This window comes from Panthera uncia, assembly GCF_023721935.1.
Source record: "Panthera uncia isolate 11264 chromosome A3 unlocalized genomic scaffold, Puncia_PCG_1.0 HiC_scaffold_12, whole genome shotgun sequence".
Lineage (NCBI taxonomy): Eukaryota > Metazoa > Chordata > Mammalia > Carnivora > Felidae > Panthera > Panthera uncia.
This window is the reverse complement of record NW_026057579.1, coordinates 6,160,660-6,182,757: the sequence shown is the minus strand read 5'-3', so window position 1 is coordinate 6,182,757 and position 22,098 is coordinate 6,160,660. Positions and strand designations below refer to the sequence as shown.

The 22,098-nt window shown below is 41.5% G+C and overlaps 1 protein-coding gene and 1 long non-coding RNA gene across 3 annotated transcripts; both read right to left on the bottom strand.

Moving 5' to 3' along the window:
* Nucleotides 1-340: 340 nt before the first annotated feature.
* LOC125937501 (cytochrome c oxidase subunit 7A-related protein, mitochondrial) lies at nucleotides 341-22,035 on the bottom strand. Of its 2 annotated transcripts, none has more exons than XM_049652245.1 (3): nucleotides 21,951-22,035; nucleotides 2,277-2,408; nucleotides 341-1,214 (listed from the first exon to the last, which is right to left on the bottom strand). In XM_049652245.1, the coding sequence occupies exons 1-3, from the start codon at nucleotides 22,020-22,022 to the stop codon at nucleotides 1,074-1,076; spliced, it is 345 nt and encodes a 114-aa protein (XP_049508202.1). In that variant the 5' UTR covers nucleotides 22,023-22,035; the 3' UTR covers nucleotides 341-1,073. The 2 variants fall into 2 exon arrangements, with proteins under 2 accessions (XP_049508202.1, XP_049508201.1); XM_049652244.1 differs by having other exon boundaries at nucleotides 21,945-22,029.
* LOC125937503 (uncharacterized) lies at nucleotides 9,123-21,300 on the bottom strand. Its single transcript, XR_007462403.1, has 3 exons — nucleotides 21,119-21,300; nucleotides 15,663-15,786; nucleotides 9,123-9,696 (listed from the first exon to the last, which is right to left on the bottom strand). It is a non-coding gene; the product is annotated as an uncharacterized LOC125937503 (long non-coding RNA).
* Nucleotides 22,036-22,098: the final 63 nt, after the last annotated feature.

The following is a 22,098-nucleotide window of genomic DNA, read 5'->3' as shown; positions in this document are numbered from 1 at the left end:
TGCTATGGCAAGATACAGACTACCACTTTCTATAAAATAAAATCCCACCTTTTCTCAGCATTAATATAGGGTATGTGAAATCTACCAATTGTGACAGCACAGGAAATTAATGTCTAAAGAACTGTGTATTACAGGCACATTTCACAAAGGGGCAAGCTGGTTTCTTACAAGGAACCATATGGTAATCATCAATATGCCATTGGCCTATTACTTGACTTTGAGGAACTACTTTGTAAAGATTATCTGGTGCCCAATTAAAAAGAAAGAAATTAGACTCAGGTTTAAGATGCCTCTGGTTTTCTGAAAGTATTCTGAAAGGTCATTCAAAAGGACTTCAAAATTTATATTTTTCATTCATGTATTTATTCCACATTCAAAATAAATCACAATTTAAAGCCATAACATTTTGAAAAGGTAAAGGAGAATCTGTGTCACAGCTGCATTAATAAAACACACTGCTCCAAAGTGCAACACTAAACAGGTGTTCTCTGTTCCCAAGGTGGAATAAATACATAACAATTACACATAAAATTTCACTAGTGATCGGAGATGAGGCAAATAACCCTTGGAAACAAACTGCCCAATGAATAGAGGCAGGCAACAAATAATTTTTCTCAACATTTTGTCACAAGAAGGAAAAGTCCCTAAGGTGTCTACTAACTCAAACTCCTGTTTCATGCTCCTGGCCTTGGCCTCTGTCTTCCTTCCTCAGTCACATCCAAATCCAGAAAGGCTTCTGCACCCCATGCTCAAAAACACCACCATAAGTCCCTAAGGATCTCCACACAGACTGCTGTTAATGAGCCTGTGTGCAACCTTCATCCAGAATCTCCAGGGAAATCAGGAGCTCAAAGAGCAGCAGCATTTCTTTAAACAATAGTCTTAACTATCCAATGAGCTCTGATGGACCATGTGCATTTCATAAACAAACCAAAATACGGCCTTAATATCTATTTTTCTGGGAAAATGTTAAGTAAACCATTCAAGTAAAAAAGAAAATGTTTACACAACAATGAAAAATGAAAATTCAAAGGGTTTATGCCAAAAAGCAAACCAGTCCTCTGTAGCCTAACTCATTTGTTTTTGGGCTGCGAAGCCATGTAGAGAGCAATCAAGCAGTAGATGGTCCCTCCCACTGTCAGCGCCATGGTGGTCCGGTACAACATTTGGTCAGGCAGGCCTCGTTTCAGGTGGATGGGCACACCGTCGGACTTCTGGAAAGCAAGGATTATCAAGGACATGGTTAATAAGAAGACTTTACAGTTTAGGCTAATAGGTCTTCATAACTAAGGCATCAACACACTGCAGGGGAAAAACCACCAATCCCTTAGAATCCTGACTCAACAGTGGTGTACATTTTCTTAAATACGCAGCTAAAGCTTGGAAGGCCAAAGTCATTCTCCAAAATGGGGCCTCAGGAACCTGCATGCAACAAATTTCAAGTTTCTAAGGAATTTATCATATATTGCTTAACTAGGCCAGTCGCACTGGTGAATTTCTTTTAAAGGCAAAAGTAACCCACAGCTAAATGACTGCAGGCACAAGACATGCTCCACATTTAGTTTGACTTCTGATCATTAGTCAGTGATGTCTGAGCACACCAGGTCAGTTAGTAGGCTCAAGTCATGTTGTATTCAGTTTCTTTCCATTAAGCTGGTAAACCCTTGTTTAAAAAGAAAAAGACTCTAGGGGCGCCTGGCTGGCTCAGCTGGTAGAGCACGTAACTCTTAATCTCAGGGTTGTGAGTTCAAACCCTGGGCCTGGAGCCTACTTAAAAAGATAACAAAACCTTTAAAAAAGAGAGTCTCCATAAAATGTTTAATCCATTATTTTGCACAGTCTCCAAACTCCCTCCCCCACTATAACTCAAGACTCCAAATGCCCAATCAAGTCTTATTTATCAGATTAAAAAGGGATTAACCTAAAAAAAAAAAAAAAAAGGGATTAACCTGACCAAAAGTCCCCAAGCCAGTCCTGAATCTGCACATATTTCTGAGGATACGGGAAGCTACCTTCTAGCAACAGCAATAACAAACACTCGCTCCCACGGCACCAGAGATGCAGCCGGGCCACTGACCTCTCAATTATCTGTATGTAGATTAACATTAATAATATTCTGAAATCCAATTCTGGCTGCTGTTGATCAGCAAACCCAAGAGAGCCTCTTCTAACAGCTCAGTGAATTTTAATATCAAGCAAGCAAAAACAATTAGAAGAAAACTCACTGCCAAAATAACAAGTCATTCTCTAGTGTCTCCTCTAGTGTTTTCTCTCACCTGGAAAAGCTTCTGCAGCTCAGGAACTTTGTTTTTCCCAGCATAATCATATGCAGTAAAATCAGAACTCAGTTTGGTGGGTGTGGCAAATATGATTGGCGGTGCTTCTGTGGAAACCACAGGCCTTAATCCCTGTAAGAAAAAGGAAAATGTCAAGTTGAAAGCATGTCTGGGCATATGAACAACCTTCAACAAGCAGGCTATCTGAAATCATGGAGGCAGTCATTCAACCACACAAGAGGGAAGGAAAGGCTCTCCAAGTATGCATTACAAGGCCTTTAATTTTAAGATTTAAAGTCCTTAAACTTTTAACAAAACACTTTCCCACAGCAAACCCCATCAAGAATTCCCTGCCATTAAGATGGGGGTTTGAGGTGAGGGAGAGAGAAGCAAACAATCACAAAAGCCCAATCTGAGCTTCCAGAAAACCTATTATATCTACCTTCCTATCAAATCAATAAAACATTTTTAAGATTTTTATTTTTGAGAGCGAGAGTGAGTGAGAGAGAGAGAGAGAGAGAAAGAAAGAAAATGAATGGGGGAGGGGCAGAGGGAAGGAGACACAGAACCCAAAGCTGGCTCCAGGCTCTGAGCTGTCAGCACAGAGCCCAATGTAGGGCTCAAACTCATGAACGGTGAGATCATAACCTGAGCTGAAGTCAGATGCTTAACTGACTCTGCCACCCAGGTGCCCCTCAATAAAACATTTTTAATCTGTATGAACTTTTGGCTACATTTCAAAAGGGACCTGGCTGTCCCTTTTCTCCTCTGGGTGACCTGATGTACTAACACAGGACTTCTAACCCCAGAGTAGACTTCAGAAACTTTCCAGACACACTGTAAAGAAAAAGCCCGATCTGGAAGAGCCTGCAATGGTAAGAGACTTGTCTTTCAGGACCAGAAAACAAAAAAATTAGAGCAATTGAAATTTCCGGCATTAATAAACCCATAAGTTAAAAAACAAATAATAAAACTTAAGGAAATTTCAATGTTCTCATCTGTGACATGTGTACAAAAGTAATAGTATCTACCACTGAAAAAACAGCATAATACATATGTGCTTAACATTGAATATTTACAGTCAATAAATATAAACAGAATGAGACTTGGGAGTTAACACAGGTTTGCTATTAGCAACTCCTAGAGCCATATGGATAGAAGGACCCACAGGCTTAAAAAGAACTTAAAGGGGAAGAAAAACAAAGTACTGTTACAGGCTATGCCAAGTAAAAGAAGCTAGTCAAAAGACCACAGATTATATGATCCCATTCATATGAAAGTCCAAAGCAAGAAAACCTAGAAAAACGGAAAGTAGATAAGCAGCTGCTTAGGGCTGGGGAATAAGCAATAGGGGGGTGATAACTGCAGGTTATAGGTTTCTTCTCAAGGGCATGAAAATGCTCTAAAATTAATGCGGTAATGGTTGCACATGGTTACACTAAAACACTGAGTTGTACACTTTAAATGAGTGAATGTATGGTATGTGAATTATATTTCAATAAAGCTATTAAAAAAAAAAAAAAGGAACCCAAGGGAAACTCTGGTTTTCTATCTGATGGAGTAAATCTACAGTGGCAAATATAGATCAAGATGGTTCTCCAAAATAACCTGCACATTAAGATAGGAGCTAGAGTTACAAACCAATAAAACACATCCTTTTATATTAAATTCTAACTACAAAAAATAAAAACTTAAAGTTAGGAAGCAGAGTTCAAGCCCACCCTCTTCTATTTTACAGATGAAGGAGGAAAAAAAAAACCCTTTGCTCAAATTAACATAGTTGTCAGACCCCTGGTTCTTGATCTCTTCAAAGAAATATAAATTTACCTATAACTGACAAGACCTAAAGATCATATTATTGAAAGCCTCAATGATACTCCTACCAGGTAAGCATTAGGATCAACAGGGCAACAAAAAAGTATTAAAGCAAACTTGGGTTTCGGTCCTAGACGGCAGCATAGAAAGACGCTGAACTCACCTCCTCCCAGGAACACACCAAATCTACACCTACACAGAGAGCAATTCCTCCTGAATAAGAACTGAAGGCTGATTCAACAGCTTCCACACAACAAAGGATAGCGTGACCACACAGAGAACAGCTGGAGACAGAGATGGGGGGAAGGGGGGTGTTAACAATAGAAATGTAACAACAGGAATCCCACCCTGATAGGAGGAACTGAAGTAGGGAGGAATAGCACAGATAGGCCTGCACAGATTCACCCAACCTGAGCCATGGCAAAAAAAACCAAAAAAACAAAAAAACAAAAAACAAAAAACCGCACACACACAACAGTATAAACAGTAAATAGACTGTAAGTGAAGGAAACCCATTTATTAACCCTAGAGCAACTACTAAATGGTAGGGGAACTGTTAGAACTCTCTTCGGTTAGAAGGTGCTAGCAAGCACCATTATGTTCCCCCCTCTACCTTGATAGTGCAGACGGGAGCAGGCACTCTAGCCAGCCTGTACCCTCTAGCCCCAGGCCCTAGCCCACACATCAGCTCCAGGTGTCCCCCATCACATGCACCTGCCTCACTTCCAACGGTCCCACCAAGGTGCTACCCCAGCCTGCACCAACTACAGCCCTAGCTATCTCACCAAGGTGGCCCGGGCAAGAAGCACCCTGGGACACCCCGGGCCTGCATCTGCTTCAGCTCCAGCCAGCCAGCCAGGGTACTCCCTACGCAGAGCACCCCAACCCATACCTGCCCTCCCAGAGGCTCTTTCAGCCATCCCACTAGGGAGAGGCCCAAGGTGGAGAGCCTGAGGACAACCCAGCTCCTGCTGTCCCAGTAGGGCAGCACTGGAACCAAGCACTCCTGAACCGCCTGGTCTGAACTCACCCCAGCTCCCACCATCCCACAGGGAATGTGCCCTGTGAATGTGCCCTCAGCCCATGCCCACTACAGCTCTAGCCAAACAAAGCCACCAGGCACACACAGTCTATACAAGGCACATTCCTACACAAGGCTACCCCTTTAAGACTGGAGAAGGTAACTGTTTCACCTAATTCATAGAAACAAACATAGACCGTCAAACAAAATGAGAAAAAAGAATACATTCCAAAGAAAAGAACAAAACTTCAGAAAGAGAACCCCAAAAAATGGAGATAAGCAATCTACCTGATAAAGAGTTCAAAGCAATGGTCATAGAGATGCTCACCGGAATTGAGAAAGGGTTTAAGAGAACTCAAAGAAGAACTAGGAAAGAACCAATCAGTGTTGAAAAATACAGTAACTGAAATGAAAAACCACTAGAAGGAATCAGCAGATTAGAAGATACAGATAAACAGATGAACAATCTGGAAGACAAAGTAACAGAAAGCACCCAAACTGAACGGCAAAAGGAAAGAATAAGAAAAAATGAGGATGGGGCACCTGGGTGGCTCAGTAGGTTGAGCACCTGACTTCAGCTCAGGTCATGATCTCATGGTTCACGAGTTCAAGTCCAACATCTGGCTCTATGCTGACAGCTCAGCCTGGAGCCTGCTTCAGATTCTGTGTTTTCTCTCTCTCTCTCTTTCTCTGCCCCTTCCCCTCCCCTGCTCATACTCTCTCTCAAAAATAAAAACATTAAAAAATAAAAGAAAAAAATGTGGATAGGTTAAAGGGACCCATATGACAATGTCAACTGTACTAATATTCACATTATAGGGGTCCTAGAAGGAAAAAAGAGAAAGGGGCAGAAAAGTTATTTAAAGAAATAACAGCTGAAAACTTCTCTAACCTGGGAAAAGCAGACATCTAGGTTCAGGAAGCAGAGAAAGTCCCAAACAAGATGAACCCAGGAAGGTCCGTACCAAGACACAGTAACAACAAAATGTCAAAAATTAAAGGCAGAATCTTAAAAGGAGCAAGAGATAAGCAACTAATTATGTACAAAGAAAACCCCATAAAGGCTATCAGCTGATTTTCCAGCAAAATCAGTGCAGACCAGAAAGGAGTGGCACAATATATGCAAAGCATTGACTGAAAGGAAAAACCCTATAACCAAGAATGGTCCACCTGACCAGATTATCATTCAGAACTGAAGGACAAATAAGAGTTTCCCAGACAAAAGTTAAAGAAGTTCATCACCACTCAACTAACCTCAGAAGAAATGTTAAAGGGACTTTAAGTGGAAAAGAAAAGGCCCTAACTAAAAGAAAATTATGAAAGGAAAAAAACTTTACTGGTAAAAACAAACATAATAAAGGTAGTAAATCAATCACTTATAAAACTGGTATGAAAGTTCAAAGACAAGAGTAGTAAAATCAATTACATCTAAAAAATTTGCTGAGGGGTGCCTGAGGGGCTCAGCGGGTTAAGTGTCCAACTCTTGATTTTGGCTCTGGTCATGATCTTACAACTCGTGGAATCAAGCCCCATGTCAGGCTCTGCGCTGACAGCATGAAGGCTGCTTGGGATTCTCTCTCTACCTCTCTCTGCCCCTCTCCTCCTCCTGCTTGTGTTCTCTCTCAAAATAAATAAGTATTAATAAAAAATTCATTGGGGTGCCTGTGTGACTCAGTCAGTTAAGCATCCGACTTCAGCTCAGGTCATGGGTTCAGCTCAATCTCACCGTTTATGGGTTCGAGCCCCACGTCAGGCTCTGTGCTGACAGCTCAGAGCCTGGAGCCTGCTTCAGATTCTGTGTCTCCCTCTCTCTCTCTGCTCCTCCCCTGCTCACACTCTGTCTCTATCTCAAAAATAAACATTAAAGAAAAATTTTTTTAATTCACTGATAGTCACAAAATACAAAGATGTAAAATATGACATTATACACATAAAACATGGGGGAGGGTTTATTATGTAGTGCTTTTAGAATGGGTTTGAACTTAAGCAACCATCAACTTAATATAGACTGCTATATACTTAGGATGTTATATATGAACCTCATGCTAACCATACACCTATAAAAATCCACAAAGAATAAAAAGAAAGGAATCCAAGTAAAACACTAAAGTCATCAATTACAAGAGAAGCAAGTAGAAGAAACAAAACCTACAAAAACAATAAGAACACAATTGACACAACAGCGATAAGCATAAACCTGTCAATTATTACTTTAAATGTAAATGGTCTAAATACTCCCATCAAAAGACAAGGTGACTCAATGAATAAAAAGCAAGACCCATCTATATGCTGCCTACCAGAGGCTCTTTCAGTCCTAAAGACACATACAAACTGAAAGTTAAGGGATATAAAAAATACATATATTCCCCACATAAATGGAAGCAAAAAGAAAGCTGGGATAGCAAACTTATGTCAGACAAAGTAGAATTTAAAGCAAAGACAGTAAAGGGGCACCTGGGTGGCTCAGGTGGTTAACTGTCCAACTTGAGCTCAGGCTAAGATTGTGTAGTTAGTGAATTCGAGCCTCACATTGGTGTTTGTGCTGACAGCTCAGAACCTGGAGCCTGATTCAGATTCTGTGTCTCCCTCTCTCTCTGCCCCTTCCCCACCCATGTGAGAGCTCTCTCTCTCAAAAATAAATTAACATTAAAAAATTTTTAAAACAAAAATTCTAATAAGAGACAAAGAAGGGCATTATATAAAGGGATTAATCCAACAAGACGATATAACAACTGTAAATATCTATCCATGCACCCAACACAGGGGCACCATATACAGAGCAAATAGTAATAGGCACAAAGGGAGAAATTGACAGTAACACAATAACAGCAGGGGACTTTAACAACCCACTTACATCAATGGATAAAGCATCCAGACATAAAAATCAATATGGCTTTGAACAACATTAAACCAGACAGACCTAGCAGATATATATAGAATATTCCATCCCAAAACAGCAGAATATACATTCTTTTCAAGTGTACGTGGAACATTTTCCAGGACAGATTACATATTAGGCCACAAAACAAGTCCCAATTAATTTAATAAGACAGAGCATCTTCTCCAATCACAACAGTATGAAACCAGAAATCAATTACAGGGAAAAAAATGGAAAAAAAAACAAAAACACATGGAGGCTAAACAACATGCTCCTGAACAACCCATGGGTCAAAGAAGAAATCAAAAGGGAAATTTAAAAATCCATGGAGGGGCGCCTGGGTGGCGCAGTCGGTTAAGCGTCCGACTTCAGCCAGGTCGCGATCTCGCAGTCCGTGAGTTCGAGCCCCGCGTCAGGCTCTGGGCTGATGGCTCGGAGCCTGGAGCCTGTTTCCGATTCTGTGTCTCCCTCTCTCTCTGCCCCTCCCCCGTTCATGCTCTGTCTCTCTCTGTCCCAAAAATAAATAAAAAACGTTGAAAAAAAATTAAAAAAAAAAAAAATCCATGGAGAAATGAAAATGGAAACAATGTTCAAAATCTCTGGGATGCAACAAAAGCAGTTCTAAGAGGGAAGTTTATAACAATGAAGGTCCACTTCAAGAAACAAGAAATATCTCAATCTTAACTTTACACCTAAAGGAACCAGAAAAAGAACAAAGACCAAAGTTAGTAGAAAGAAGAAAATAACAATTATAGTAGAACGAAGTTAAACACAGACTAATAGTAGAAATAAGTGAAATGGGGACTAAAAAAGATCAATGAAACTAAGAGCTAGTTCTGCAAACAGATAAACAAAATTGATAAACCTTTAGCCAGACTTACCGAGAAAAAGAGAACTCAAACAAAATCACAAATAGAAGTTACAACTGACACCACAGAAATACAAAGGATTATAAGAGACTATTATGAAAATTATATGCCAACAAGTTGGACAACTTAGAAGAAATGGATAAATTCCTACAAACATGCAATTCTTCCAAGACTCAATCAGGAAGAAATAGAAAACCTGAGCAGACCAATTATTAGCAGTCAAAGTGAATCTGTAATAAAAAAAAAAAAAACCTCCCAAGAAAGAAAAGCCCAGGACCACATGCTTCACAAGCAAATTCTACTAAACATTTAAAGAAGAGTTAAGGGGCACCTGGGTGGCTCAGTCGGTTAAGCACCCGACTTTGGCTCAGGTCATGATCTCTCAGTTCGTGAGTTCGAGCCCTGCATCAGGTTCTGTGCTGACAGCTCAGAGTCTGCAGCCTGCTTCAGATTCTGTGTCTCCCTCTCTCTCTCTGCCCCTCCCCTGCTCACATTCTGTTTCTCTTTCTCTCAAAAATAAAATAAATGTTAAAAAAAAAATAGTAAGAGGGGCACCTGGGTGGCTCAGTCAGTGAAGCATCTGACTTTAACTCAGGTCATGGTCTTGCGATTCACGAGTTCAAACCCCATGTCAGGCTCTATGCTGACAGCTCAGAGCCTGGATCCTGTTTCAGATTCTATTTCTCCCTCTCTCTATGCCTCTGTCACTGTCTCTTAAAAATAAATGTTAAAATTTTTTTTAAATAAAAAAATAGTAAGAAAAAAGAGTTAACACTTATCTTTCTCAAATGATTCCAAAAAACTCTTCCAAATTCATTCTACAAAGCGAGCATTACCCTGATAACAAAACCAAAGACAATACAAATTTTATGTATATAGATATAGATATATATAGATATATATAGTCCAGTATCTCTGATGAATACAGATGCAAAAAATACTCAACAAAATTAGCAAACTAAATTCAACAATACATTAAAAAGATCATTCACCACGATCAAGTGGGATTTACTCCAGGATGCAAGATTGGTTTCATATCCACAAATCAAAGTGATACACAACATTAACAAAATGAAGGATAAAAATCACATTATCACCTCAACAGATGAGAAAAAACATCGGACAAAACATCGGACCCATTCATGATAAAAACTCTCAACAAAGTGGGTTTAGAGGGAACATACCTCAACATAATAAAGACCATATATAACAAATCCACAGCTAACATCATACTCAATGGTGAAAAGTGAAAGCCTTTTCTCTAAGATCAGGAACAAGACAAGGATGTCCATTTTCACTTTTATTCAACACAGTATTGGAAGTCTTAGCCACAGTAATCAAACAAGAAAAAGAAATAAAACATATCCTAATTGGTAAGAGAAAAGTAAAAACTTTCACTATTTGCAGCTGACATAAGAAAAACCCTAGGGGCACCTGGATGGCTCAGTCAGCTGAGTGTCTGACTCACGATTTCAGCTCAAGTCATGATCCCAGGGTGTGAGACTGAGCCCTGCTTAAGATTCTCTCCCTCTGTCCCTCTCTCCTGTTCATGTTCTCTCTCTAAAAAATAAAAAAATTAAAAAAGAAAAATAAAAAGGAAAAGAAAACCCTAAAGGCTCAACCAAAAAACTATTACAATACATGTAAAGTTGCAAGATACAAAATTAAAGAAACCTGTGGCATTTTGATATCTACTAACAATGAAGAAGCAGAGAGATTAAGGAAACAATCCCAATTACAACTGCATCAAAAAGAATAAAATACTTAAGGAATAAATTTAACCAAGGAGGTGAAAGACCTGCACTTCAAAAACTATTAAGACAGTAAAGAAAGAAATTGAAGACACACATAAATGGAAAAATATACCAGGCTCATTAATTGGAAGAATTCATACTGTTACAATGCCCACATTACCCAAAGCAACCTACATATTCAATGCAATCCCTATCAAAATACCAGTAAGATTTTTCACAGACCTAGAATAACCCTAAAATTTGTATGGAATCACAAAAGATCCCAAATAGCCAAAGCAATCTTGAGAAAGAACAAAGCTAAAGTTATCACAATCGCAAATTTCAAGATATACTAAAAGCTACAGTAATCAAAACAGTATGGTACTGGCTCTAAAACACAGATCAACAGAACAGAATACAGAGCCCAGAAATACAACACTGACACTTATATGGTCAACCCTACAACAAAGGAGACAAAAATATACAATGGGGAAATGACAGTCTCTTCATTAGTAGTGTTATTAAAACTGGACAGCTACATGCAAAAGAATGAAACTGGGGGCACCTGACTGGCTCAGTGGCACAGCATGTGACTCTAGATTCTAGGGTCATGAGTTCAAGCCCTACACTGGGTGTAGAGCTTATTTTATTGTATTTATTTTTTTAATGTTTATTTTTCAGAGAGAGACAGAGCACGAGCAGGGGAGGGGCAAAGAGAGAGGGAGACACAGAACCCAAAGCAAGCTCTGGGCTCTGAGCTGTCAGCACAGAGCACGATGTGCAGCTCAAACCCATGAACTGTGAGATCATGACCTGAGCTGAAGCTGGACACTTAACCAACTGAGCCACCCAGGTGCCCCTAGAGCTTACTTTAAAAAAAAAAAAAAATGCTTTTGACTTTTGGCGGAGAAGGTGAAGGTGCAACTGTTTTTGGTCATCCCAAATCTGGGTTCATCCAGCCACCTTCACCAGGCCACCTAAGTTCAACCCTAATGAGATCAGTCATATATGGAGGTGCACCGGTGGGAAAGTTGAATGCCATGTCTGCCCTGACCCACAAATCAGCTGCCTGAGTCTGACTCCAAAAAAGGTTGGTGATGACATAGCCAAGGCAATTGGTGATTGGAAGGATCTAGGGATTACAGCGAAACTCACCATTCCAAATAGATAAACCCAGATTAAAGTGGGACCTTCTTGCCTCTGCTGATTGTCAAAGCCCTCGAGGAACTACCATGAGACAGAAAGAAGCAGAGAACTATTAAGCAGAGTGGAAATATCATTTTTGATAAGTCTGTCAACACTGCCTGACAGATGTGGCACCAATCTTTAGGGGCGCCTGGGTGGCTCAGTCAGTTGAGCGTCCAACTTTGGCTCAGGTCATGATCTCGCGGTCTGTGAGTTTGAGCCCCACATCAGGCTCTGTGCTGACAGCTCAGAGCCTGGAGCCTGCTTCGGATTCTGTGTCTCCCTCCCTCTCTACCCCTCTCGGCTCATGCTCTATGTGTGTGTGTCTCTATGTCAAAAATAAATAAACATTAAAAAAAAAAAAAAGCAAAAATAAATTGGGACTACGTCAAACTGAAAACCTTTTTGCATAGTGAAGGAAACCAACAAAACAAAAAGGCAACCTACTGAATGGGAGAAGATCTGTGCAAATGATACATCCAGTAAGGGGTTATTATCTAAAATACATAAAGAACTTATACAACTCAATACCAAAAAAACGTACAGAAGACCTGGAACACACGTTTTCCAAAGACGACTTACAGACGGCCAACAGACACGTAAAAAGTTGTTCAATATCACTAATTATCAGAAAAATACAAATCAAAACCACAGTGAGGTATCACCTCACACCACTCAGAATGGCAAGTATCAAAAAGACAAGAAACAACAAGTGCTGGCAAGGATGTAAAGAAAAAACAAACCTCATCCACTGTTAATGGAAATACAGACTGGTACACCCATTATGGAAAACAGTAATGCAGGTTCCTCAAAAAATTAAAAATACAAATACCATACAAACCAGTAATTCTGCTTCTAGGTATTTACTCAAAGAAAACAAAAATGTCAGTTCTAAAAGATAAGTGCACCCCTATGTTTACTGCAGTATTATTTACAATAGCCAAAATACAAAAACAACTTAAGTGTCCACTAATAGATGAATGGATAAAGAAGATGTGGAATAATATTCAGCCATAAAAATGAGATCTTGCCATTGGCCAACAACCTGAATAGGAATGAGGGTACTCTAAGTGAAATAGTCAGGCAGAAAAATTCTACTTAAGAAATTATTCTACTTAAGTGTGGAATCTAAAAAATAAACAAAAAATATACACAGACCCACAAATACAAAGAACAAACTGGTGGTTGCCAGAGGGGAGGGGGATCGAGAGAATGAAAGAGGTGAAGGAAATAAAGAGGTACAAATATCCAGTTATAAAATACATGCCAGGAAGATGAAAAGTACAGTATAGTCAATAATGCCGTAATCGCTTTGTAAGGTGACAGATAGTAAGTACACTTACTGTAGTGAGCATTTTGTAATGTATATAATTGTGAAATCACTACATTGTATACACCTAAAACTAATATTGTAAATCAACTACACTTCAATTAAACTCCCCCCTCCAAAAGTAAACTTGGTTTCTATTTCTTTGACATAGTCACACAACTGGGAATTATCTGCACTGCATTCACTCACTCAGCACATATTACTGAACACTTAGTGAAAATATACGATGAAGAAGACAGATACGATCTCTGCCATTATGGACATTAATGTTATGGAATAACAGCCACTAATTATCTACTGAGCCCTTGTTATACACCCAGCATCCTGTCAAGCATTTCACAGCATCATCTCATTTAATCCTGCCAGCAAACCTACCAAGATGTTACTGTTTCTATTTTATAGAAGAGAAAACTAGATCAGAGAGGGTAACTTGCCTAAGAGCATGTTGCAAAAAAGATGGAGTTTAGTGCCAAAATTCAGGCCTCTCTAAAGTCCAGAGACTTGGTTTGTTTTCTGCTTTTTAATTTTTTGTTAACATTTATTTATTTACTTATTGAGAGAGAGAGAGACACACACACAGAGTGAGCGAGCGTGTGCACATGCGTGCAAGTGTGAGTGGAGGAGGGGCAGAGGGAGACAGAGAGAGAGTCAGTCAGTCACAGATTCAGAAGCAGGCTCCAGGCTCTCAGCTGTCAGCACAGAGCCTAATGTGGGGCTCGAACTCATGAACTGTGAGATCATGACCTGAGTTGAAGTTAGATGCTTAACCAACTGAGCCACCCAGGCGCCCCTGAGAGACTTGGGTTTTTAAGTATTCCACTACCTGCCCTCACTGCCCCTCTCAATTACTGCTTAAAAGCAATAATTCATGTAAAGTTTGGTGAGTAAGCCACTAGTCTAAATTTAGTTATATAATACACTCAGACTCACAAGGATTCAGAGATGGGAAGAGAGGTCCTAATGACTGAGATAAGAAGGCAAAAAAGGATCGCTCTTTGAACTGAAAATTTTAACATGTGAGCTCTGTATTTTCTCCTCTAAGGATTTCTCCTTGAATGCAAAAATTGAAAAATCCTTTATACCAAGCATCTCCAAAAATGGTTTGAAATTAAATTCTTGTTTTGACAGGACTAATGTGGAGCATTTTTAGAAAGGATTATACCTAATTGCTCAGTGTTTGTTCACCCATCAAGTGATTCAGAACTACAGCAGCTGTTGAACAATATCTGAAAACAGGAGTATCAACCATCTGACTGGTTTTAAATAATTCCGTATTTCCATTTAGAATACTGTAAAAGTTTGGAATATAGAATTTTAAAATTACCTATAATCCCATTACCTTATCCCATCAACCATTATGAACTGTATATTCTCCTCCAATCTTTCTTCATATGCATATTTTAACATCATAAAATTCTACATCCTCAGAATCCTACAAAACCTTCATGAATATTCTTCACATCAACCCTGTAAATAAGGTATTATCAGCCCAAGTTACAGATGATTAAAACAAAGCTCAGAGATTCCATTAGGAAGATGGGATTCAAACCTACACAATTTTATTATACCATACAATCAATAATTCAACTGTCCTGGCCCCACCAATAAAAGGAATGGATATTCATCTATCTGTCATTAAACCTCCTAACAATTTAAGAGCAGTCAATGTTTCCAATGTTTCAAGGCAGCTAGACAAGACCGACACTGGGGTTCTTAAGAGTGGACTTAATTAACCAAGAAGCTGTATTTACAGGACAGGAAATCCCTTCATGCATGCCTCTTCCAGGGTTGCAGCTGTCCCAATATAGAATTATGAGCCTCCCCATCTGAAAACTGACAACAGCATAGTTACAGGTTTTCTGGCCCAAATCCTTGGAATCATTCTTAATTCTGCACACACACTGTAAATCCTTATGGCTCTACCTTCAAAATCTATTCAGAATCTGACCACGTCTCACCCATCTCCACCAATGCATACTCTGGTCCAAGCCCCTGGATTTTTTTTTTTTTTTTTAAGTTTACAGAGAACAAGATCAAGGGAGGGGCAAAGAAAGAGGGAGATTATGACCTGCGCCGGTGTCAAGCCTCGAAGGCTCAACCAACTGAGCCACCCAGGTGCCCCCAAACCCCTGGATCTTTATGACACCCTCTTAACTGCTCACCCTCCTTCCATTTCCACACTTGCTACCCTGCATTCTACTCTTAATGCAGCAACCAGTGATTGGAGAGATCACTACTCAGCTCAAACCTCTCCCAAAGCGTCCTATCTCACTGAGCTAAACCCAAAATTACTACAATGGCTTCCAGGGCCACGTGAGATGCACCCTTCAAACCCCACCACCCCACCACCAACATCATCCCCTCTCTCCACCCCAGCCCACTAGACAAGCCCCTTAAATCTCCCAGGCATCAGGCATTGTTCCCTCTACCTACAATGCTCTTCTCTAGGTATCCACGTGGCTGGCACCCTCACCTCCTTCAGATTTTTGCCCATGTGTCACCTTCTCAGTGAGACATTCCCTCACCACCCTTTTACGGCATGTCCTCCCACTTACCCTCTTTCTCCACAGCACTTATCAGCACCTGGTATATTGTATTTTACTTTGTTTACTGTGTCTCCCCGACTGCAATGGAAGCCCCATGAGGGCAGGTTTTGTTCACTGCTCTTACTTTCCTAGACTTAAAAAAGCAAAAAGCACATTCAATAAATATTTGTTGTAAGTATAAATAAGCTATAGCTTCACAACAATGTAGACTTGAGTATTTCAGAACCAAAGTCATGTAAACCAAATCAGCACTTGATGGCAGAGCCTCCCATACCTCCCACGAAGAAGAAAACTAGTGAATGAATGCTGTTCTTAAAATAGTGGACTGTAGACCAAATGGAAATCACAGGTTTTGCTGTGTTTTTTTTTTAATTTTTTTTAATGTTTATTTTTGGAGAGAGAGAGAGAGAGAGAGAGAGAGAGCGCGCGAGCACAAGCAGAGGATGGGCAGAGAGAGGGAGACACAGAATCCGAAGCAGGTTCCAGGCTCTGAGCTGTCAGCACAGAGCCTGATGCAGGGCTCGAACTCACGAACCATGAGATCATGACCCAAGCCGAAGTCGGACACTCAACTGACTGAGCCACCCAGGCGCCCCAGTTTTGCTTTTTAATAGCAAATCTCTTAGCTATTTACACAATCACTACCCCTACAGTTAAAACCATTCAACCACAACCATTTAGCAGTTGAATTCTCCTTAGTCTAATTGCTCCAAAATAATTTTTTTTAAGATTTTATTTTTTAAGTAGTCTCCACACTCAACACAGACTGAAACTCACAACCCCAAGATCCAAGAGAGCCAGCTCCACCAAACGAGGCAGCCAAGGGCTCCTACTACTTGCTCCAAATTTTTAGAGACATACGCTTGATTTTTTCCCCCCTGAAGTTGACTGGCCCAAGTTTCCCTTTTGCTCTACCTTTTAGGTTTGAGAAAGAGAAGAAATAAGAGAATTACCCAATTTTTTTTTTTTTAATTTTTAGGGGCACCTGGGTGGCTCAGTCAGCTAAGCGTCCGACTTCAGCTCAAGTCATGATCTCACAGTCTGAGTTTGAGCCCCGCGTCGGGCTCTGTAATGACAGCTCAGAGCCTGGACCCTGTTTCGGTCTCTGTCTCCCTCTCTTTCTGCTCCTCTCCTGCTCGTGCTCTCTCTTTCTCTCAAAAACAAATATTTAAAAAAAATTTTTTTTTAACTGATAGAAACCGAAAACCTCTTGCCCTCTGATTTAGGACTAGAATCAAGTTTCAATCTGCAGTGACTCAAGTTGTTCCTAACTGCCAGCTAGATATCACCACCTCCATGTTTCCCAGACACGTCACACTCTGCAAGTCCTAAATTCACCCAGTTTCTCACAAATCTATTCAGGAGCCCCCTGTTTTTAAGGACAGCACCACCCTCCTCTCATTACTGTCATCTCAGAGTCCTCCTTTCTCATTTCCACAATCTCCCTCATCAGTCACTAAGTCCTTATCTCCCAGACGTCCATTTCTCCTTTCCCACTCAGAAGACCCTGAACTATTCTATGGGTATAAGAGGCATCCTTTCACTGGTCTCTCCCAGTAGACTAACTTTTCGAAGCACAGCTCTGGTTATGATACTTGTTCCTCCATCATAAACCTTCACGCAACTAAAGGTAAGAAGTATGTCCTTGTTCCAACCTCTGGATAAGACTCTACCACAACTTCCTGCATCAAGTCGCTTTGCAAATTCCTATTTGTTTCTCACAAAAGTAAGTCCTACCATCCTATACCCTTCATGACCTATCTCCACCTACCACAGCTAAACTTACTACTCAGTGATTCCCCTGCAGCAGCCCCCACCCCATCACTCCCACAAGTCCCTTTACCTAGAAGGTCATCCTGCCCTCTTAATTAGAAGAACTGTTGGGTCATAAGGTAAACACGTTTCTTTTTTCTTTTTTTTTTAATTTTTAACGTTTATTTATTTTTGAGAGAGAGTGAGTGTGCACACAAGTGGAGAAGGGGCAGAGAGAGAAAGAGAGAGAGACATAGAATCTGAAGCAGGCTCCAGGCTGAGTTGTCAGCACAGAGCCCGACACGGGGCTCGAACCCATGGACTGCAAGATCATGACCTGAGCCAAAGTCGGACACTTAAATGAATGAACCACCCAGGCACCCCAAAATGTTCACTTTTTAAGAAACTACTGGACTATTTCCAAAGTGGCTGTGTGGTAGGGTCCCCTCCCTAAGGAAAGAAAAAAACCTCAAGGCAACCTGACCTATACGCATAAATGACAACATCCCTCACGACCTTGTTAACAGGAGACCACTTAATCAAACTATATGTTTGTGTGTTACCATATATGGGAGACAAAGAAGTAAAAAAACGTCTTAAAAAACTACACCACGTGGCATTCAGGGCTCAGTGCTTTGAGTACAAACCCAACTGAGCAGTGTGGGCAAGAATAAAGTTGCTTCCTGGAAAGAAAAGCCTTGGTGTCACCACTCCTGTGGGAGAATCCTGCTACAGCTGAATCATTTTACATTCTCACCAGCAATACAGTAGGGGTCCTGTTTCGCCACATTCTCTTTTTTTTTTTTTTTAATTTTTTTTCAACGTTTTTTATTTATTTTTGGGACAGAGAGAGACAGAGCATGAACGGGGGAGGGGCAGACAGAGAGGGAGACACAGAATCGGAAACAGGCTCCAGGCTCCGAGCCATCAGCCCAGAGCCTGACGCGGGGCTTGAACTCACGGACCGCGAGATCGTGACCTGGCTGAAGTCGGACGCTTAACCGACTGCGCCACCCAGGCGCCCCTGCCACATTCTCACTAACACCTGTTGTCTGTCTTCTGATTTTAGCAGGTGTGAAGTGGTATCTCACTGCAGTTTTGATTTGCATTTCCCTAATGACTAATGATATTGAGCATCTTTCCGTGTTTATTAGCCTCAATTTATTTTGACATAGGACACAAAAAGGAAAATACTTTTCTATCAACCACTGGAAAATACAATTACTTATCAAATTGATCTACCTGTACCATTGTTAGCAAACAAGCCTTTCTATACCAAGTTATTCAATGCATGTTAGCTTATTCACTTTAGGAAATACTGAGAGTTACAAACATATACATTTTACATTGTTAACATTTCCAGGAAAGGAAAAACTAAAGTACTCCTAATTACCAAAGCCAGAACACCTGGTTTGGGGGTGGGGTGGGGTGTGTGCCTGTCACAAGCACTCTGAAATCCATAGATAAAGTCTACACAGTATCACTTCTTTCAACATAGCTTAAGAAATCCTTGGGCACCTGGGTGGTTCAGTCAAAGAGCTCTTGATTTCGGCTCAGGTCATGTTCCCAGAGTCCTGGGATAAGCCCGCATAGGGCTCCGCAAATAGCGTGGAGCCTGCTTGGGCTATTTTCTCTCTCCCTCTCTCTCCACCTTCTCCCCGCCCTTGCTCTCGCTCTCTCAATCAATCAATCAATCAATCAATCAATCGGGGCGCCTGGGTGGCTCAGTCAGTTGAGTGTCCAACTTCGGCTCAGGTCATGATCTCACAATTCTTGAGTTCGAGCCCCCGCATCAGGCTCTGTGCTGACAGCTCAGCTTCAGATTCTGTCTCCCTCTTTCTCCGCCCCTCCCCTGTTCGCACTCTATCGAAAATAAACATCAAAAAAAAATTTTAATAAAAACAAAAAATTTAAAAAACTGATTTTAAAAAAAAGGAAATCCTTAAGTGACTAAGAAGCATGAAGCCTGCTTGGGACATTCTCTCTCACTCTCTCCTTCTGCCCCTCTTCTCCGCTTGCTCATGCTCTAAAAATAAATAAATAAATAAAAACAGATCCAGGGGGAAAAAAAGGAAATCCTTAAGTGACTAAGAAGTTTAAATTCTCAAGAGAAACACAATTTAAGAGGTGCTAAAAATCTGAAGGCCCTATCTGTACCACATGCATTTCAGGGTAAAAATCTCTGCTAATCTCAGGGTAATCTCTGAGAGCTAATTTCAATATATGCTGGGGCGCCTGGGTGACTGTTGGTTAAGCATCCAACTTCAGCTCAGGTCATGGTCTCGCGTCATGAGTTCAAGCCCTGCATCGGGCTCTGTGCTGACAGCTCAGAGCCTGGAACCTGCTTGGATTCTCAGTCTCCCTCTCTCTGCCCCTCCCCTGCTCGTACTTTATCACTCTCTCAAAAATAAACCAAAAAAAAAGTATGGAAGGACAAAAAAACCTTATAAAAGAGTAGCATGTGGTTCCACTTCCCTGAAATTCAGAAACATGCAAAACTATTTATAAAAGTCTGAATAGGGAAGGGAACTTCCTAGGGGCGATGGAATGTCCTATATGTTAACAGAGCTGGAGGTTACAGTGTATGCATTTGTCAAAACTCATTACACTGTAACATTTAAGATCAGTGCATGAAAACTACATGTATTTTGAAACAAATAAGATAGAAATGGCTATTCCCCTGTAATCTACAAAATAAATAAATCCCTAGGGACAATTCCTTCTTTGACCTCCTTTGATCTTTCTTTGACCCCATTTGGCAGTCAGTGACACCACCAGGATGATTTCCCTTCTAATCTTGGTTTGTTTTTTTCAAAATGTTTCTTTATTTTTTAGAGAGAAAGCATGAGCAGGGCAGGGGCAGAGAGAGAGGGAGACAGAATCTGAAGCAGGCTCCAGGCTCCCAGCTGTCAGCACAGAGCCCAATGCTGGGCTTGAGCTCTTGAACCTCAAGACTATGATCTGAGCCGAAGTCGGACACTCAACCGACTGAGCCACGCAGGCGCCCCACCTGGTTTGTTCTTTTCATAAATTTTCCTCCTCTACCCTCCGCTTCGCGTTTCTGTAGCCTAATCATCTTCCCACCTTTCTTCCTTATATGCTCCCTGGATGATCCCCTCCCCACCACAGATTCTACCAATTATGGGCTGAAGACACCCAGCTCTATTAAACTTCATATTCATAAATCCAGCTGGTACCAAACATGACATCATCCAATGGTCAACATTTATAAACCTGGACCCTTCCTCCCAAACCCCACACTCCCCCCAAAACTTGCCCTTTTTCCCCTCTCTACCCTAGTTAACATTAACAGCACGTCCAATCTTAGACTGAAATTACTCTTAAACACCTTCCCCACTTAGACAAGCCGCTGTGTCCCCCAGAAAAAGAAGGAAGTAACATAATAGAGCATTCTTTACACCCCACCTAGGATCCTTACTATTCCAGTCCAGTTTTCCAACTGCGTATTTCACGAACCGTTCCCACACTACTCCATGAGGATAAGGAATATGATGGTATCTAACACTCAACTTCTGGAGAATAGCTACCACTTATCAAGTACCAACCACCTGCCAAAGACTGCCAGTCATTTCATTTAACCTGTAGGAAAGCTGCCCTAGATGAAACTAAGCTCACGATAAAGTAATCCTGGGAAAGGCCATAAAATCAAAGCATCAAAGCCACGATGTTAGCTCATATTAAGAGTCTACAACCGAAGGGGGACCTGGGTGGTTCAGTCGGTTAAGCTCTTGATTTCAGCCAGGTGGTATCTCACACTTGTGAACTGGAGTCCCCATTTGGGCTCTGTGCTGATGGTATGGAGCCTACTTGGGATTCTCTCTCCCTCTGGCTCTCTGCCCGCGCTCCCTCTCAAATAACTTTAAAAAAAAAAAAAAAAGTCTACCACTGAGACAAACTTCAACAGGCAAAATCTGAATGAAATTGGAATACTTTTTAGACTCAAATAACGGCCATCAACCATTTCACCGTTGAGAAACGTTAAGGTCGTTACACGTAACTGCCCAGGCTCACCTGGACATTTGAAAGAACCCATTAGGTCTCTTAATTCTGATCCTACAGCCTCTCCTGCCCCTATGGCTTCCCTCGGGGCTGTCATCCCAGCTCTCCAATCTCGTGCTTTGATGAGGCTTTTGGGCTACACGGGGCGGGGTAAGCAATGGAGCACCGAGGAGACCAAAAGCGAAACCTCCTTAAAAAGGACAAAGCCGAACTACGGGGCCGCATTCTGGGCCACGCCGACCCCACAAGCCACCCCGAAGACCCAGAAGCAGCGACCTCGGAGGTCACCTTGACCCCAGCTGAGTGCCAGGCCCAACTTCCGCCCCGGGCCAGCCCCGACGGGGAAGCAGCTACAGAATTAGGAGCCTTTATGGCCGCCGCAAGATGTTGAGAGGCGCCGGGAGGGATGGTGCCGAGTTAAACCGAACCGCAGGCAGAAACCCCACCCGGTTCCGGCGCCACGACTGCCTGGCACAGAGGCTCGGGCAGCCACTTTTGTCCGAGAGGGCCTGGAGCTACCTGTACCTGAGGGCTGTAAGCGTCGGAAGCCCATGTTCCAGTCAACTTCTGCGTGAAGCCACTAAACTTGTAATACATGACGCCCGGTGACCGGCTACCCGCAGCCGGTGCCTGCGCGACTGCCTCAGAGAAGGACCCTGCCTTCCCTGCCGTC

Excerpts from the sequence above, each read along its gene's own strand:
- LOC125937501 (XM_049652244.1), bottom strand. The coding sequence starts at position 22,022 with ATGTATTACAAGTTTAGTGGCTTCACGCAGAAGTTGACTGGAACATGG. Across the intron at positions 2,409-21,944 it reads CTTACAGCCCTCAGGTACAG|GGATTAAGGCCTGTGGTTTC; the intron begins GTAGCTCCAGGC and ends TTTTTCTTACAG. Across the intron at positions 1,215-2,276 it reads AGCTGCAGAAGCTTTTCCAG|AAGTCCGACGGTGTGCCCAT; the intron begins GTGAGAGAAAAC and ends CTTGCTTTCCAG.